The 18,816-nt window shown below is 38.9% G+C and overlaps 2 protein-coding genes and 1 long non-coding RNA gene across 6 annotated transcripts in view; all 3 read left to right on the top strand.

The window, feature by feature from the left end:
• The first annotated feature begins 3,330 nt into the window (after nt 1-3,330).
• On the top strand, nt 3,331-5,867 carry LOC311082636. The gene is made up of 3 exons (XR_014606150.1): nt 3,331-3,406; nt 4,911-4,980; nt 5,063-5,867. It is a non-coding gene; the product is annotated as an uncharacterized lncRNA (long non-coding RNA).
• A 2,630-nt stretch (nt 5,868-8,497) lies between these two features.
• cwc15 (CWC15 spliceosome associated protein homolog) lies at nt 8,498-14,661 on the top strand. The gene is made up of 7 exons (XM_084115468.1): nt 8,498-8,702; nt 9,122-9,262; nt 9,404-9,510; nt 9,600-9,700; nt 9,778-9,885; nt 12,818-12,972; nt 14,375-14,661. Exons 2-7 carry the CDS (start codon nt 9,132-9,134, stop codon nt 14,502-14,504), a joined length of 732 nt encoding a protein of 243 aa, XP_083971594.1. The 5' UTR covers nt 8,498-8,702; nt 9,122-9,131; the 3' UTR covers nt 14,505-14,661.
• Nucleotides 14,662-15,858: 1,197 nt separating this feature from the next.
• The window catches only part of acsl4b (acyl-CoA synthetase long chain family member 4b), a 10,428-nt gene continuing 7,470 nt past the window's right edge, over nt 15,859-18,816 (top strand). For 2 of the 4 annotated variants that reach the window (XR_014606274.1, XM_084114800.1), the window contains exons 1-3: nt 15,859-16,025; nt 17,884-18,117; nt 18,227-18,404. Coding sequence is in view for 3 of the 4 variants with exons in the window: in XM_084114800.1 (XP_083970926.1) it covers nt 17,887-18,117; nt 18,227-18,404 (409 nt within the window). In the remaining variant the exon portion in view is untranslated. Of the gene's footprint in view, nt 16,030-17,871; nt 18,118-18,226; nt 18,405-18,816 lie in introns of all 4 variants that reach the window. The other 2 variants (XM_084114801.1, XM_084114802.1) reach the window with 2 other exon arrangements.

Genomic DNA, 18,816 nt, shown 5'->3' with positions numbered 1-18,816 from the left:
CATAGACCGGCGAAGCCGCTCTATATTCTCCCTATGATGTGCTTATGTACTGTGCTGGCCCGCGCTGCTGGCCGCATTCTCCATGCTTATACATAGACCGGCAGAGCCGCTCTGTATTCCTATGAAGTGTTTATGACATGTGCTGGCCCGCGTTGCTGGCCGCCTGTTCCCGCATGTTGTGTTCCCCGGGCTCCCCTGGGACTCATGCAGTGGATGCTCGGCGCGCATGGCGTTGACAAGGGGTTCCCTTAGCGTAAGCAACTTACGCAATACGAGAGAACCTCTCGTAAGAGAACATACTCGGTTACCTAACGTGGCCTCGGTTCTCTCTAGAAGAGGGAACGAGTATTGCGTAACCTGCCGTGTCGCGCCACGAGCTTATTCGCTTCAGTCTATGAAAACCAGAATTTCAGCCTGTGAGCCCCTCTTTTATACACGCTAGCCACACCCATTCGGGCAGGCTGAGGCGCGTGAGGCGCGTGCCCTCATTGGGCGTGACGTCACGCAGGGCTCACTGGTAGGCTGCTGCAGTTGCCGCAGGGCAGCCAATGAGCACGCTTATACAGCCTGCTATGGTCTGCTGGCTGCCGCACTGCGTTGACAATAAATACAAAATTAAGGATAATTTTTTGGCTGAAAAATTAAGGATAATTTTTCTCACTGAATGCCGCGCATATGCGCCATTCAGAGACACGGAAGCGGCTGAAAGCAGCCGAGCCTATAAACGTTAGTGAGTACCGGTACTCCATTCCAAATATGTACAATTCTGCGAAATTTCGCGTTAAAACTAGATTCCGCGTCCGCAATTCCGTCTGCGATTCCGTGATTGCGGAAATCATATGGCCCTAAATTTTGACCCACTATGGTTGAAAAAGTATCATTTTGGATAAATAGGGTAACAAGTTCAATCAATAACTAGAAAAATGCATTTCCGGAGGAACTGCAAAGTGTGCTTGCTCGGGTGTGGTTCACTAACGTTAGCAGGTAGTGGGATAAGGGTGCGTTGAAGTTTGCTTGATCTGAGAATTTCAACAATAGTATTTTTTTCAAGATTGTGCAAAAAGGTGAAAAGTTATGTGCATTAAGAGACATGTCTGCAATGTAGACTAGTGCCAATGGCATTGTTTATGTGGCTTGGTTGTTGGTTTTGAAATATTTGGTTATACAGCAGAGAGTGGGAGTGTTTTAGGTGAGGAAATTTGAAAAGAAGTTGACAGTCTTCATTTACTGTATCCAATAAGCCAATACAAAACTCACCCAGCTGTTCTGTGGTTGAGTGTTCCCTTTGATTAGGAACAAATTTACTATCTCAAATTAAGGTCTACCGTAATTAGCGATGCTTTGATTGCTGCTGTCAAGATGGTTGTCATCACCTACAAAGAAACGCTGATTTTTATAGCCTACCGTCAGTCCTCATATTGTAATTAAATGAAAAACGCTATCAGTTTCACTATTAGCTTATTCTAGCGATGAAATCGCAAAAACATGGATAACGCTGTTTGGCCTTGCCTAAATTTATATGACATATGCGCCATATGCTAGAGTTACACACATCCTGCTGCCATTTCAGGGCTTGAATTTTGGTGCGGGAATGTGGGGATTGCGCATAATTTAAACCATTCCCGCAAGGTTAGCTTTTATAGTGCGAGAAATTCCCGCAAAAATATATTCGCTTCATCTCAGAGCAAATGATTAAAAAATAAATTCACAGATGCGAGAAAAAAGATGTCAAACTGTCTTTTATTTTCGAATTTAATTCCTCAATCAGCGCTGGACCGGCATTTTCTGTCTTCCGCTGAGCCCTGGCCGTAGACAGATCATATGTTTCACGCTGTCAATGCAGTGGTCTGCGTTGCGGTGATCTTATTCACACTGACTATCGAGTGTAGGTGCAGCATTCTAACATTGAGTCATAATGAGCTGTTTGTGAAGAAATTATCCGCTTCCAAATTATGTCATTTTAATCACTAAATTGAAACATTAAAAAACAATTTGCTCTTTATGGTGTGCGAGTGATAGAGCGCGGCAGCAACGACCCAGCTAACACAGTACGTTGTGATGACGTCGTCAGTTAAGGCCTATTTATACTTCTGCGTCGAACTGCCGCCGTAGCTACGTCGTAGGCTGTGTGTAGCGCGCGTACCGTACGGCGTACCCTGACGTGCACCTCTCCAAAAATGTAACAACGCGTCAATTCTACGCGGACGCAAACGCTGTGATTGGTGTGCCAGAACCCCTCCCTCGGGGTTTCACATGCTCCCTAGGTGCGCGTCAACGCGGACAACGACGCAGAAGTATAAATTAAAACCAACACGTTGCCTACGGCGTATAGGCTCCGGCGTAGGTCCGACGCAGAAGTATAATGAGGCCTTTAAGCCTGTTTTATACTTCTGCGTCGAACTGCCGCCGTAGCTACGTCGTAGGCTGTGTGTAGCGCGCGTACCCTTCGGCGTACCCTGACGTGCACCTCTCCAAAAATGTAACAACGCGTCAATTCTACGCGGACACAAGCGCTGTGATTGGTCTGCCAGAACCCCTCCCTCGGGGTTTCATGCTCCCCAGGTGCGCGTCAACGCTGACAGCGACACAGAAGTATAAATTAAAACCAACACGTTGCCTACGGCGTATAGGCTCCGGCGTATGTCCGACGCAGAAGTATAATGAGGCCTTTAGTCGTCATTTGGTCAGCGCGACATTACTTTATGACAACGTTGTGAGGACGTCGTGGTAAAGTTCCATTTTTTAGAATCTTGGCTAACGTTCCAGAAACGTTGTGGGCACGTCCTCAAAAGACGTTGCTAGTTTATCCCATGGAGAACGTTGTGAGGACGTCGTGGTAAAGTTCCATTTTTTAGAATCTTGGGTAACGTTCCAGAAACGTTGTGGGCACGTCCTCAAAAGACGTCGCTAGTTTATCCCATGGAGAACGTTGTGAGGACGTCGTGGTAAAGTTCCATTTTTTCCCATCTGGTCCGCAGATAACTTTCCAGAAAATTGCATTACAAGTACTATCGTAGTAGTTATACAACGTTATATATATATATTAAAATATTATATGTATTTTTTATTATTATTAAGGAGGTTGAGTGTTAGTAAAAACAACAATACAAAATCTTAAATAAAAGTGACACTTGACGTGGAGTGGCGGCATTTTGCACATATGAGCGGGTCGAGCTTCAAAATGAGTTTTAAATTCATGACATTTTTATTAATGTAGCCTAATGGTTTAGATGTTTATTTATGTAAATGCTGCTTGGCTGATATGGGCGTGCGCGTTGAACATGCGAGTGCATTTTTGAACATGCGCTTTCAAACACTGGAGCGGTTGCCATGGAAACGGCGCAGGACCACTGCAACTGACAAAAAGCAGAAATCCATCTCTCGCTGTTGTTTTCACTACTTTCAGGTGAGTTTAGTCTAAAATCACACAAATAATACACACTACTGTTCCTGACATTTTTCTTACGTGTTATTGACACACGTCTATTGAAAATTTTACGTTACTTCATAGAAATAGTTTAGTGCCTTCGAAAAACTCCGTTAGCATCTCAACCGTTTTCAGAAGAGGTAACGTTAACTGTTAGCGCTAACGTTAACTGTCAGGCTAACCTAAGCTCTTGTTTATAAAGGTTTGGGCTTTTAATCACATCTTTATGTGTAGGTGAGATTTTTTTGTTAGTTTTGTAAAGGATTTGCTGGCAGTTGAATGGGTGATTGGAAGTTGGCTAATTAATTTAACATTTGCTGTTAATCGATGACGTCACTTACTTGACTGGATAGTATTAGAAATGTTAGAATGTAATATAAATGTTTTTTGAGCATCAAATCATCATAGAATGATTTCTGAAGGATTATGCGACATTGAAGACTGGGGCACGTTCAAGTTCAAAACGGTGCGCAACGTTTTGCTACGGTTTCCGGGTTGAACGTCATGTTTCCTGGAAACGGCGTGCACCGGTGTGCAACGGGGTTTGAGATGCGTTTTCTCTTGTTTGGTGGGTGTGTCAGAACTGCAGTCCAATCAGCAGCAACATGTATATAAAGCACACGGTATTAAAGTGAACTCGCACAATGGGTTCAAGGAAAGTAATTTACAAATGTCTTCGATGCAGCTCGGTATACACAACAACTGAGGATATTAGAAGACATGTTTGTTTTATTGTAAAAAATATAGGTTATCAACATAATGATGTAGTTGCTTATATTTTTAGCTTCATTGCAAGTGTATGACATTTGGTATAGAAATAAACAATGGTAATTAAGTGCTTTTCCTAAAAAGGAGAAAGAAAATACAGGGTATTAAAACAGTATGAACTACAAATAAAGTCAGTATGTGAGGCTAAATAGATGTATTTTAGTCTGAATTAGGTAAGATGTGTGCTTCCATTTCAGTTTCCACAAATCCCTTCACTCGATTGGGATGTTCTCTTTTGTTCTGGGCGGCAAGTGCAGTAACTGTAACATCGGGCATATTTTGTAGTATTAAACACATATTTATACCGACTTCATCAGGCTCCGAAAATTCTTCACAAAGAACACAAAGAATGGCCTTCTCAGCTGCCATAGTTGCAACTCTTGCGTCATCAGAACAGTGTGTTCAACGCATCACCGTTTCTGTTTAAAAAACGTTGTGCAACGTTTTGTCGGGGCTGAACGCAGCCCTGATCTTCACTATATATTCACACAATTATGCTGAAAATGTAGCTTTGATCACAAGAAATAAATTACATTTTAACGTATATTCTTATTCACATAGAAAACAGTTATTTAAATTGTAATAAAAGTTCACAATATTACAGTTTTTACTGTATTTTCGATCAAATAAATGCAGCCTTGGTGAGCATAAATGACTTTCAAAAGCATTAAAAGCTGTAGATTAGCAACATTAATAAAGTTCTCCTCTGTTTTAGCTGCCTAGAAGGACGATGAGGTGACAGTGCAGCCCGGGATAAGGAAGAGGAGGAGGAGGAGGAGGAACACGTAAGTTAGACAATTTTCTTATACCTTTCTAACAAAAAGCTATAAACCTGACTACAATAGCATGGTACAATTTATTTTTCAGCTTCCAGTGAATATATAGACCGAGACCCTCCTCCTATCCCTGCCCTCCGCTGGTGGGGTAAGAAAGACACTCTTCCTCTTCTCCCACAGCTCTCCATCATCTCCCTCTGCCTCCTCAACACTGTCTGAAGGAGCGTTTACCACAGCTGGCCGAGCTGGGACACAGTCAGGAATGAGAGGTCTCAGATTCTCTCAGAAAGTCACCATGCTCATTTTCTTGAACAGAAAACTCTTGATGTATATTTGGGTGGGTGAAATAATACTGGAGAGAATTATTTTAATTTTTTACATATCTTTACTCTTTACTAACAATATTTTTTTATTTGTAAGCTTCAGAGAAGCTCAAGGACTATAGATCTTTGGTAATATTCGCATTGTTCAGGTTTAGCTACTGGTAGTGAAGCAATGAAGCACATTACCACCAGACATTTGTAGCAGGAGCCTCACAGGACACTCAGGAAACAATTTAACCTATTTCTGCAAATAAAATTAATAATAAAGAAACTGCTGAATCTTTTTTTTTTTTTTACGGTCTTTATTGTTTTTCCACCAAATTATAAAGAGTAGTATCAATAAGAGTATTGATTATTATTTAACTACACCCCTGATGATACAACACTTTTTTCAATAAAAAGAATACGTTTTAATAGTTGGTTACATTATTCATTGATTATGTTTTTTGATTAATTAATTGATGTTACATTTCTGCACTCATAACTTGTTAACACTTTACATGGTTAAAAATCGTTAATGTTCAAAATGTATTGGCTTAGTAATTGTACAAAGTAGCACTGAATAAATTCTGATTAATAAATGAATACAGTGTGGTTTTGGGGCCATTTTCTATTTAAAATTTAATAGGGGTTTGTATTGGTTTCCATTACATATATGTATTGATCCCTAAATGTATTAACTGGAAACGATAGTACATAATTCCCTATTAGAATTTATAAGGTTTTACAGCAGAGAATGAAATGTTTGAGTTTATCAGTTCTACGTGGATTTCGAGGTTATGGATCAAGCACATCTTAATTCCCAGGACTAAAGGTGAGAAGTATATTAAAAATAAATGTGGAGAACGTTGTATTTTGGTCGTTAGGAAGTACCAGCCACGTTCCAGCGACGTACCACTATAACGTCGCCACGACGAATACAGGAATCACAAAGTTACGTCGCTGGAACATTATTTGGCACGTCGCTGTGACTAATGTGGTCCTTTGAGGAAACGTCCTCGTAACATGCCAGTTTGGTCATCGAGACGTACTCGTCACGTTCTAGCAACGTACAGTTATAACGTCGCCACGACGATTATGGGAATCGCAAAGTTACGTTGCTGGAACGTTATGTGGTACGTCGCTACGACGAATATGGTCCGGTCCGGTTACGTCTTCACAACGTAACTGTGTTAGCTGGGGAACCAACTGATCAGCTTGCAGCATAACAACATTGAATGTTCAGCCGAACAGCTGATCATAGCTGTACAGGGCGCCTTATTATTTTTCATCTCCATAAATATATCTAGTAGTAAAGCTAATGCAAGGGCTAGAAATCAATTAATCTTTTGCTGATACTTCCTTGTTGTCATCATGGAGAGCGCAGTTCATGGTTGCATAGCAACGACAGACGCCACGGCCCAGATAGCAGACCAATTGAATCTACATTGAATCAATGTTAATGCATTAACCAAAAGATCATTGAATCAATGTTGAAATTTAACATTGATTTTTAATCAGGTTTGCACCCTGAAATAATGTTATTTCAACGATGAAAAATCAGTCAATATGGTCATAAAATCAATATTATTTCAACCATAATTAAATCACTTATTTAACATTGAATCAACATAGAAACAATATAAAATCAATCTTGCTTTATGTACAGCAAGATTCTATGCTAGTTTATCATGCTTGTACTGTGCTTGAATTTTTAAATGACTCCTTTCAGACAGAGACCGTGTAGGGTTGCAATTAAATATGGTTTTTAATCAAAATGTCATTCAAAGTAAACTACATCCTTCAGTTTACAAGCAAATGTATTTATTTATGCCCAAAAAAACTGAACAGGTAATATCACGTTCAGAAAAGAAATGGCATTTCGTGGTGACAAAGACAAAAACAGCGCAGTAAGTTACGGTAAGAAAGAATGAAACATTACTCTGATAAATATTTAAAGTTCAATTTTATTTATGTAGCACATTTAGAACAGACCAAAGTGCTTTACAGAAGAACGATATAGCATGCATTATATAAAAAAAGATATAACATGCATTATAAAATAAAACTAAAATAAGAGCAACATAGCTGAGTAACCATAAAACAAAAGAACAAGAACAGAAATCAGAACTCAGATATAAATTAATAAAACCAACCAAAGAAAATAATCAATATACTAAATAAAATAGGTAGGTTTTAAAAGAATTGATTGAATTCAATTGAATTGAAAGTAGAAGGGGCTGCTCTAAGGCAAATTCTAGGCAAACACTTACCTCTACTTGAGTAGAATACCATACCGTAATTCTAATTAACTCAGGGGTTTCCACCACGAGCAATAGGCCTACCCCCAAGCCGTTCGGGGGCGTAACGGAGCCATCTTTGTACCGAAACAGAAAAAAATAATGTCCCGGGACAGCAAGCGCAAGGCAGAGGCGGCATCTATGCCGGTGAACCGAACAATGGTATAATGATTCAGTTCGACTCCCAAGACAAGACGATGCTCACTCGACTGGCCAATAGGAACGTGGCCCCGCCCATGACACAATTTTCACAGTGAAAGCAGAATCCTGACACGAGAGCAAGAAATTGCATCAAGAGCAAAGAAAAGCGTTTTGAGAGAAACACTTTTTTTTTTAGAGAAAATGTTTTCACACTGATAGCAAAATATATATATTTGAGAGTTTTTTTTTCAAAAAAATTCAAATTTATATTTGTTTATGTTCTATGAGAAAATACTTTCTCTCAAAACTTTTTTTAGTCTCAAATATTTTTTTTTCTCTCATGAAATGCTTTTTTGCTATAAGTGTGATAACTTTTTCTCTCAAACTTTTTTTTCTCTCTCAGATCATTTATTTTCTCGCATGTAATAAAGACACAATTCTCTCTCCATAGTAGGCCGGTCCCGACTTGTACCCATAAATGCTCCTCACTTCTTATAGAAGGCCATTTTTCTGAAATCCGTCTAGTCTATATGGTATTTTACAATGGCATCTGTAACAGGACATTTTTGTGCGATGTTGCATCCACGCCGCTAGGTGTCAGTATAAGTCCATGTCTAACATTGCGCAACAATATAAAACGTTAGACTTTGGTTTTAGTTGTCAGTATTTATAAAATTTTCCTATATAATTCCATTTATTTGTTGCAGATTTACAACGATCCGTTGTGTTATCATGAAGTGTATTTGATTCTCGCTTCGCTTCAACGTTTGTCCCGCTGCGGCCACCGTGACCCCACACACACGTGACTGTAGTGTGCGTATCGCGGTGGCTGATGGGATATAATTGATGAGCAACAACAGAAAGGCTAATCGCAGAAAATAATACAAACTCGCTTGATTTAGTTAGTTGTTTAGGGTTAGTACGTTTCATTTGTGTTCTCGTTGATAAGTTCAGAAGTATACGCGGGATTTATATCGTCCTGCTGCAGGTGAGTGTAAAATAATGTAACACAAGTAACAACGTAAAGCGAGCATGTTTTTATCGAGAACATAAACATATAAACAGTCAACATTACAGACGTTACAAAGGCGTTACACGTGTGTTCTGACATATTCATTAAACAAAGAAAATATTCCACGGTTCCTTGTTTTTAGAATTTTGATAGACTCAATTAAAAGGTCTAGAAAGTGGGTTAAGTCATTCCATTTTGTCTAATGAATTTAATAGTGACAAAGGAATAGATTTCTATATTTTACTTTAAAAAAAGAACAACATTAATCTATGCCCAAAAGCATATTTCATGTGTTTATATGAAATCTGCATAGTGTATAACACTTCTCAACTTTATCAGACACTTGACTGAAGATGTCATATCATTAACTTGATGTTATAAATAATTTGTTTCAGGTAACCAAACATGACCACAGCGGCAAGGCCAACGTTTGAGCCCGCACGAGGAGGACGGGGCAAAGGAGAGGGTGATCTGAGCGCTTTGTCCAAACAATACTCCAGCAGAGACCTGCCAGGACACACCAAGATCAAATACAGGTGAAGTTGCTGTTTACAGGCTTTCTTTTGTAGAAGAATCAATTATTATGGGAGAATTTGTCTAGTACCTGTGGACTCAATGATTGTGTGATCGTTTCATGCCGAATTAAAAAACTTAATGATATGCTTGTGTCCCTGCAGGCAGCCCACTCAGGATGCTCCAGAAGAGGTGAGAGCTCGTGATTTCAGACGTGAGCTGGAGGAGAGGGAGAGAGTTGCTGTTAAGGGCAGAGATAGAGGAGCAAGAGGTGAGGAAGCATATGTGACTTGTTTTTTTTTGTGGCTTTGTTCGGTCAAGATGTGTTCATTGACCATGATACTTTCCTGTTTCCTTCAGAACACACAACTTCGTCGTCATCATCTTCATCCTCCTCCAAGCGGCCACGTCTGGATCAGATTCCTGCGGCCAACCTGGATGCTGACGATCCCCTCACTGATGTACATACACTTTTTTTATATATATTTAGGTGTACGGATTGATTTTGGCTGTAGTTTAAATGATGTGTGTGTTTTAGGATGAAGATGACTCTGACTCCGGCTCTGACAGTGATGATGACACTGCCGCCCTGCTGGCTGAACTGGAGAAGATCAAGAAGGAGCGAGCTGAGGAGCAGGAGAAGAAGGTGAGCCTCACTGAACAATTATCACCTTTTTTTATTTTTTTTATCATATCAAATAATTTCAGCTGGGTTGAAAATAAAGATTTCTAGTCTTTGGTTCTCATTTTGATGAACTGATATTGATTCTTAAATCCCAAGAATCAATCTTTTAGACAAAACCATTGTGGCACTCTTTAATGGGACTTAGTTTTAGCGGCAATTGAACAGGTCATCTCGTTCTCTTTACTACTAGTTATAGCACAAAATAATCCTGAATGAACATCAGAAGGTATGTTGACGATACAGTAGAACTTACCAAAATCTATAATGTCTCGTAATCACTCAATGTTTCAACCGTGAAAAGATTTAAATAAATCAGCATGTAAACATTGTCACAAAATGTTGCATTTAACTTAAAATATCCATGCATTGGCTATAGCTTGATAGTTAAAAAAATGTACTCTAGAGAGGAGCATTTTGTTAAATTTATGCACTATAATACATATTATGTATGTATGTACTTAACAAATTCCTCAGTATTTAATGAATGTTTGAATGAATCTATCGTGAAAACAGCCACAGTACTGTTAGCCCATCTATTGGCCCAATGTCGGACTTCCAATAATACGGGTGAAGCTTTCTGCGTGTTACTATCTTTCCTTTTAAACAACACAAGATTAAATAAAATAAATTTTCTCATATGTATTAACTCATTATTTCATCTGACTCCATAAATGAAAAAGGTTTTAATGATATCTGGGCATCATTAAAAAGGGAGCGAATGTTTGATTATTCTTTTTTAACTCTTTAATTAAGTTTTACCCGCTCAGATTACGAAACTATATCACTTAGAGGTCCTTGCGTCTTTCGCAGGTCTCACGATCGCGCCAGTTTTGGTCACCAAACAGAGGTAATTGGCTATAATATCTTAGACGGTCGGTTTCACCCTTACACAATCAAAGATACTTTAATAGCCCCCATGAAAATTGCATACACTTAAACTTAATTTAATCGTTTTACTTCAGTAGAGGTTTTGGCCACTATTAAAAGATGCAAGTTGGACAACTTTACTTATAATAGCTTTAGATTTGGCCAAGCCCGTGAGTTCTCAAGTACACTTATCTAAAGTAACATTAAATTAAGAACGAGGTAATTAGACACACCCAGATTCAGGTTGATCAAACAGCATTCGCTGCCCTAAACGGAATTAACTTGTCTCTGCAAACCAAGTACACTTGAATTGATGTCAAATATTAGTCGTCGCTTATCTGGCGCAAACTTGTGGGAATATACGAATCCGATAATCTACTTGGGAAAACAATCTCAGAGTCGGTCAGAATAAAATCAAATGTTCACAATTTATTGACCAGGTAATGAAGCAATAATTCAAAATCCAATTCATACAATAAAGTCATCGGTCAATCAACTACAATAACAATAATTCGGAAATCGAGGAATTAAAGAAACATTTACCTGGCAACGAAAATTACACACAGCGGTCGTGTGGGAAGTCAACCTACAGACTCCTCGAACTTTTCTGCTCCTTTTCCTTATAAACCCAGATAATTCAATATTCTTACCAAATGGTGGTGTCTGTCATTATAATTACATTGAGGGGCTCACAACTGTGAGATCAGAATTTGTCCTTGAATGGGTTCTTGTTTTACATACAGGAGGGAGTTTGAGGATCTGGGGGAGGGAACACCTTTTTCTCACCATCACTTTTTTCATATTTTATAACTTCTTTTAGCTTTTCATTATAGTTGGGAGAATGAGACTATTTTACCAGGCGCACTGAGACACTTTAAATTATACCAAACATGCATATTTACTTTTTGTACATCCTTAACATTGCATAAGTTTTCAGTCAGTTTTAGGTGAGGAGGAGAAATGTGGGAGAAGAGGGAGATTGTCCAAGTGAGCTGCATTGGGTGCTGCGTCTCGGATGTTGCTGTTACATATGCAGGAGAGAGTTCAAATGTTAATTCTCAGGAGAGCCTTCTGTTCTCTTGAGGGGTAGCCCAGACTTTTTGGCGCCCGCCTTACAGTTACCTCCATTTGGCACCGTGGGCCATTCACAGGGTTTCCTGCGGTGTCATTTCAGTCTTTGTAAGGTGGGCAGCTTTAAGGAGCTGAGAGTTAAGATAGTGTTGGTGGATGCTTTTACTGATCTGATGAGGTGTCGGAAGTAGCAACATTTTAACGTTTATATTTCAAAACCAAATTGGTGTAGAAACATAATTGTCACTAGCCACGTTTTCATTACCCATTGCGCAAATTGAAAATACGGCCAACGGAAACATTTCAATTTCGCAAAAACTCCCATATATCGCAAAATAAAAATGACGCTCGCATGAGGTGGTTTTTCAGGCAGTTTGAAAAAGGAATATTTCGCAAAACTGCAATGGAAACAGTTTTGCGCATTTACAGGTCACCTGACGTAGATGGCGTGGTATGTTTGGACAGAAGACGAGACAGAGTTCTTTATTAAACTCATAAAAGACAAAAGAATTACGGGAATGCTGGATTCTAAACGACTAAGAAATGCCACAATCAAGACCTCGGAGCAGATATAAGGGAGAAACACCTCATACGCAGCCGCTCCCAAGTATAGGGCTTTCCTTGTGATTAATGCTTGGATAACATGCCTATGTCTCCTTTGATTAAAAATAATGGCCAGTGCGGTGGCTGGGATATATGTAAACCTACCAACATCCGTTGCAATGTTTTTTGGAATGACTTATCGCAAGAGCAAAAAATTATGTTACAGTCGCATAACATTGGTTAATAGAAAATTTAGAAAATATTGCAAAAGATTTGCGCAATGATCGTGGTCACCCTGTCAGGGTTTCTTTTGTGGTAATGACCAGCCTTCATGTGCATTTATGCCTTTCTCAGGCTTGATATCTTATTGGCTTGAGTCTTCACTGTTTTTGTTGTTCTGTGTGCGATTAAGGAAAGGGAGCAGAAAGCAGAAGAGGAGAGGATACGTATGGAGAACATTCTGAGCGGGAATCCACTGCTTAATCTGGCAGGCCAGCAGCAGCAGCAGCAGCAACAACTACAGCAACAACAAACGCAGATCCAGAACACATTCAGTGTGAAAAGAAGGTAATTTTGTGGTGGTAAAAATAAGTAACAAGATTGTTCGTTCTTTTCCTTTAAGTTACCTTCAAACCCATGTTGCAGAATTGACCCTTCGCTAAGCCCCGCCCTCCTTAGTTACTGTTGCTACGCCTGTCAAGCTTTTGCGCCTGGCACGTCTATTACAGTATGTATGCACTGGTTTCAGACATTCCTAAGGAGATAATTAGTAATTTTTGGCGAACAGGTGAAAATATGAGAGAGCAAGACTGCAGTATGCATTCGAGGGCTATATCCACGACATAATATGCAAACGATTAGAGAATAATTTCATCAAAATTGAAGCTAAAATCTATAACGTTAGGTCCCCAGCGCAAGCAGCAGCCGCCTCATACGCTGACCATTTAAATGGGAAACACACGAATTGAGGAACAGCTTTGTGCATGCACAGCAGGGTAAATGAAATGTGAAAATATTCTAATATTTATAAATCAAACAGCTTATCCATATGTATCGTGGAATAAACACAAGACATTAGCCTGACCACTTTGCAATGATAACATTCTCCCGCTTATATTTGTAGTGCGCCAGGCTAACGTTACTGCTCACACGTCGTGGGTCACTTAGTGACTACTGTTATGAACTGATTAAGTTTGCATACCAAACTTTCCCTTGGAGATCTCCGGCAAGCCCCCTGATGTTCCCTCCTTTTACTAACTACCTTTTACTTTTACTAGAAGAACTAACACCGGGAGAGTCGCGATCGGATTGGGGTAACGTTACTAGTTTGGCCGTCGATTAACAAAATGCTGAAATATATTTTTAAGTAACGTTAAATTATGTCAGTGAGCCTCCGTCTTGCCTTTAATCACACTGCTTGATCCACGAGCTGGACAATAACTTTATTCTAGAGCTGCTATAAAGCCAAAACACTTTACTTTTAATTTCCTATTATCAATGTAAAGCTGCTTTGGAACAATCTACATTGTTAAAAGCGCTATATAAATGAAGATGACGCCCGGCATTTCTCCCCTTGGGTTTTAGGTTTCGGAAAGGGAACAAAATCCACCACCCCGTCCAAAATTTTAGGATACCGGGTATCAGATTTGCACAATCCATACGCACAATGCGGCATGTTTCCCTCTCGCTCGAAAGCTTGCCAGACCTCCCGCGCCTAGTTACGGTTGCTAAGCCACGATTGGCCTGTGGCGGTTTTCGGGCGTGGCTTAGCGAAGGGTCAATTATAACCAAAGCAAAAAAGTGCTTAAATATAAGATGATGCAACGCTAAAAAAAGTACAGCCCATCTAATAGTAAACATTTGACTCATTTTTATGTTGCATAGTAATAGTGTGATAGTTTCTGTACTCTTGAGTCCAGCAATATCAACAGCTCCACGTATCCACACAAACACATTCTGTTTTTGACAGGTGGGATGATGATGTCGTGTTTAAGAACTGCGCTAAAGGAGTGGATGAAGCACGTAAAGAAAAGCGCTTCATTAATGACACACTGCGCTCTGAATTCCACAAGAAATTCATGGAGAAATATGTTAAATAAGATGTCCTGTTATGGAATTGTATTTCAGCAATTTGTAAAAGTTTTTTCCTTTAGTAAGTTTCACATGTACTTCTTTTTTAAATATGGTCTTTGTGTGCTTCCATTCAGTAGTTGCTCTGTAATAGAAATGTACCAATAAACAGAATGAAAAATAGAATGCTTATTGACTTCTCTTTCTACTTTGTGAACCAGTTGTTTTAAGTCATGTTTTACGAAATTTCACTAATCCTGTGAGAGTGTGTCTTTATCTGTATCTTTTTATTTTTAGTCAGAATGGCCTGTTACCCTGTTAGATCTGATTACATTCATATCACAATATTAATAACTCTTTATATGTTCATATATTTGACAAATTTTATTGCTCTAGGTCAGAACGTTTTTTTTTTTGTGAGTATCTGAAGCAGAGCCGCTTTGAATCAGTAGAGCAGATCTGACTTCAAAACCAAACCTGACCTGTGTTCTTTCACAAGGGCTTTCTATTCTGTTCCCGTCTGTAATTTGAGCTTTCATTTTCAGCATGTATTATCCTCTCCATTCAATTCAGTTTTATTTATTTAGGACTTTTAACAATGGTAAATGTCTCAAAGCAGTTGTACAAAGTAGCATGCCTAACCACCCAGCCCAAGTGAGCTAGAAAATGGCAATAGTTTCATAAAAAACTCTCTTAATCTAACTAATATATCTTGTGAGAATCCAAAGTTGAAAGAGGAAACCCATCCTCTTCTGTTTGGCCTTAATAATTCTTTGAAAGACTGTACATGGAATCAGAACTGTGCTTCTGTATGGACGGTTTGTCTAATATTAGTAGTCCCAACTGTTTCCTTGGTAAGAAAACTAGCCCTGAAGGATGCGTTTAGAGATGTGTTTAGATGTCCTGATAGCACACAAACGGTCAGTAACCGAGTTAAAACTATAGGATGGTTGGTTGTGGGCATGGTGAGGACAACGTTAGAAGCCCACAAGCATCAGTCAGTTATGTATTTATGTGGTCAAAGTTAATGAACTGCTACACCTGAGGCACATTTACAGGTCAGACCTGTTCTGAGTTGGCAGCTGTGTGAACCATGACCAAAAGACCCACAGCGTGTGTTCAGTGATTATTCATGTTTTTTCTCGCAACAGTAAATGTGCATCAGCTGAGTGGGTGTCTGAGTAACAGAAGTGCGTTCTTCAGAGTTTGAGTAAGCTCTTAGCTCTGACGTGTATGATTGTGAAAGTGAGCTAAAGGAAAAACTGTTTGTCAAGACTGTGTGTAAAGGAAACACCTCCTGATATCCCTCTAAACGTAACCTCAGAAGTTCCTCCTCAGATCTGTCTTCTGATTGGCTGAGGCTAGCGGGTGGGCTCAAAATGAGGTTTACTGGAACTTTACAAAAGGCATCCAATCAGCCAAGAGAGCCAGAGACGGCTACACAGAGAGAGAAAGAGAGAGAAAGAGAAAAGGGAAGCCCAAACCTCCTGTTGCAGTTGGCCGTCTGTCTGAAGAAGGAAAAGAAGAACTGCTGTGCACAGTGTTTATTTGTAGGTAAGATTTCAGCTTCCTGTACAATTACAATTCTTTTGCATTGGGTTTCATGTTTGTCTGAATGAAGATGGCTTTCTTTTTCAGTTGTTTACAGTAATGTTATACTGTTTATCTGCAGCTTGCTGATGTTTTTGAAGTGTTTAAGCGGAGAGCAGACATGAGATGTTTACACTCATGTAAGCTATTAATGTAAATTAATATTAATGTAGATTAAACATTTTCTGTATGTGAGAATTTATGGTTCAGAAACATTCATGGATGTGTAATAGACAGGTTATACATTTTGTTTGATGGAAAATTCAATAATAATATTAAAAAAAATCAGATTGGACTAAATGGTCTTAGTATATTAAGCCCTTGTCCATTTCAAACCTTAACCTTTTTTGTTGATTGGTTCAAAAGTAGCAATGTATTATATATTTTACTTTTGATTAATAAGGTCTATCAGATCTCTGCACAACTGTAGTTGATTGTTTATGAAAGGAAATTATTTAAATGTTATTATCATGTAATTCCTCTAGTATTACAGAAACTGTTTTTATATTTTGCTAACACAAAATATAAAGTTTTAGCTTAAAAAAGTAATTAATGTGATAATGGCAAAATTACATCATTATAATATTATTTTAAACGTATATAAATAAAAATTGGGTGTTGTAATTATTTATGTATTAGCTAACATGAACTAACAATGAGCAATATACTGCATTCATTAATCTTTGTCAATGTTGAAATATACAATTGTTCATTATTAATGTTAGTTCAATCAAAACCTTATTTAAAATACCACTGTTATATTTTGTTTTAAAAAAAACCTATATATCAACAACATACACTACTATTCAAATTATTGGGGTCTGTACAATTTTTATTTTTACTAAACCCTCTTATGCTCACCAATGCTGCATTTTTTATCAATTTAATGCATACTTTTAAGTAACTGAATATAAGTATTTATTTCCTTAAACAACAAAATCTTGACTCAGCCCAAACTTTTGCTTCACAAACAGACCAAACCACCACTGAACCAAAAAAATGATTCTCTGATCCAGAGGGCTGCATCTGTTATATATCGTGTCAGATAAAGGTGATATCACCATAACAGGATGCGTGTCTAAAAGTTAACTCAGTCTTCTTGGACAGTTTTTCCAGATGTTTAAGAGGGTCATCTGACTTCCTGAACATGCTGCTTGAATCCCTCCAAACTGTGATGTCATCAGTTTGGAAACAGTGGCATTCCTAGTGAGCGTGTGTGTTTGTGCATGTTGATCTGTTCCTTTGCAAGCAGCAGATCTTCAATATAACATTCGAGTGAAGCTTCTGAAACTGGTTTTGGCGGTTTATTCAGTTTTAACATTAGTTCAACTCTGAAAGCAAGATTGATGCTTTATTAATGCAGTCTTTTTAACATAAGACTTTAAAAAAGCCTCAATAATTGTGCCAAGAAACAGCCTACACAACCATTTCAGTTTGATCTGATGTCTTTGTGTGTGGGTGCGTGTGAGTGTTGCACAGGATAAACATTTAGTTTGGTAGTATACTAGCTTTGGTCGGCCACAACCACGGATGTTTCTTGATGTTTCCTTGAACGTTAGTGGTAGATTTGTGGTGAAGTAGTTCCTAAATCAGCCATTCATTCGCATGCACATGTATCAAAATCATACTTACTCTTCCTCTTTTCCCCTTATCGTTCATGTCTAATGGATGCTGAACTTTTTTTCTGTGTCTTCTGAATATCCCAGAGGGGTTTCTGGTCTAATTTGGCGTGTAGGATACATGGAGACGATTGAAGTTTCTTATGTGTTGTTTGTTACTATTTGTAAGTTGATGTTCATATGGAAGTCTGTTGTGCAGGTCATGTTGCCTCAGTGTGAGAGAGCGCGGAGTATAAGTGGACGTCCAGAAGGGCCGTATCGGGCAGTAGAAAGCGCAGATGCTCTCGCTACACAGGACTTTGAGGGCGTAGACACGCTGGACAAACTTTTTATTCATGCTGTGAAGAGATTCAGTCAGGAACCCTGTCTGGGCACCAGAGAAGTCCTTAGTGAAGAAGAAGAAAAACAAGCCAATGGGAAGGTCTTTAAGAAGGTAAATTCATCCAATGATTCAGTTAAATGATTCAGTCGGCCCTGTTTTAGTATCAGCTGATCACAGTCAAGATGTTAAGGACAGTTGATGAAGAAGTTTTTGTTTGTAGGTGGTCCTTGGAGAATACAGCTGGATGACCTATGAAGCGGTCAGCCAAGCAGTGGAATCTTTTGGCAGTGGTCTGGCAGCTTTGGGTCAACAGCCAAAAAATACCATTGCCATCTTCTGTGAGACACGGGCAGAATGGATGATCACAGCTCAGGCCTGCTTCAGACGCAACTACCCATGTAATACAATCACAGCACTTTTTTATGAAATCAAGCAATTTCATCATACTTTTTTTTTTGTCCTCAGAAGAAGTTTGAGTTTATGTAACTTCTGGTCCATGAATTTGATTGGCTTTTGCCTTTTCACTGTTTTTATCACTGCACATGTTTTGCTCGTTCCAGACAGAATGTCAGTCTGCATGCAGCATGCTTATTTTCTTAACTAGCAGCTACGGCCATTTTAAACGCAAATCTGCAAGGCTGCTTCCAGTTATTTTATCTGTACAAAACCAGCTTGTTATGCTGCTTGATGTTGCAAACTGGTATTTGCATGATAATATATATATACACTGCAGTTGCTGTTAAGATTTAAATAGGCGTATAAGCCTTAAATTACTTAAGTATAAGTAAATATAATTAAGAGTCTGTCTAA

Source organism: Abramis brama, assembly GCF_963993115.1.
Source record: "Abramis brama genome assembly, chromosome: 5".
Taxonomy (NCBI): domain Eukaryota; kingdom Metazoa; phylum Chordata; class Actinopteri; order Cypriniformes; family Leuciscidae; genus Abramis; species Abramis brama.
This window is presented reverse-complemented; position numbering and strand designations above follow the sequence as displayed.

Bases quoted from the DNA above. Each gene is read 5' to 3' on its own strand.
- cwc15 (XM_084115468.1), top strand. From the start codon at position 9,132: ATGACCACAGCGGCAAGGCCAACGTTTGAGCCCGCACGAGGAGGACGG. The intron at 9,511-9,599 runs GTGAGGAAGCAT...TGTTTCCTTCAG, and splicing joins CAGAGATAGAGGAGCAAGAG to AACACACAACTTCGTCGTCA. The intron at 9,701-9,777 runs GTACATACACTT...TGTGTGTTTTAG, and splicing joins CTGACGATCCCCTCACTGAT to GATGAAGATGACTCTGACTC.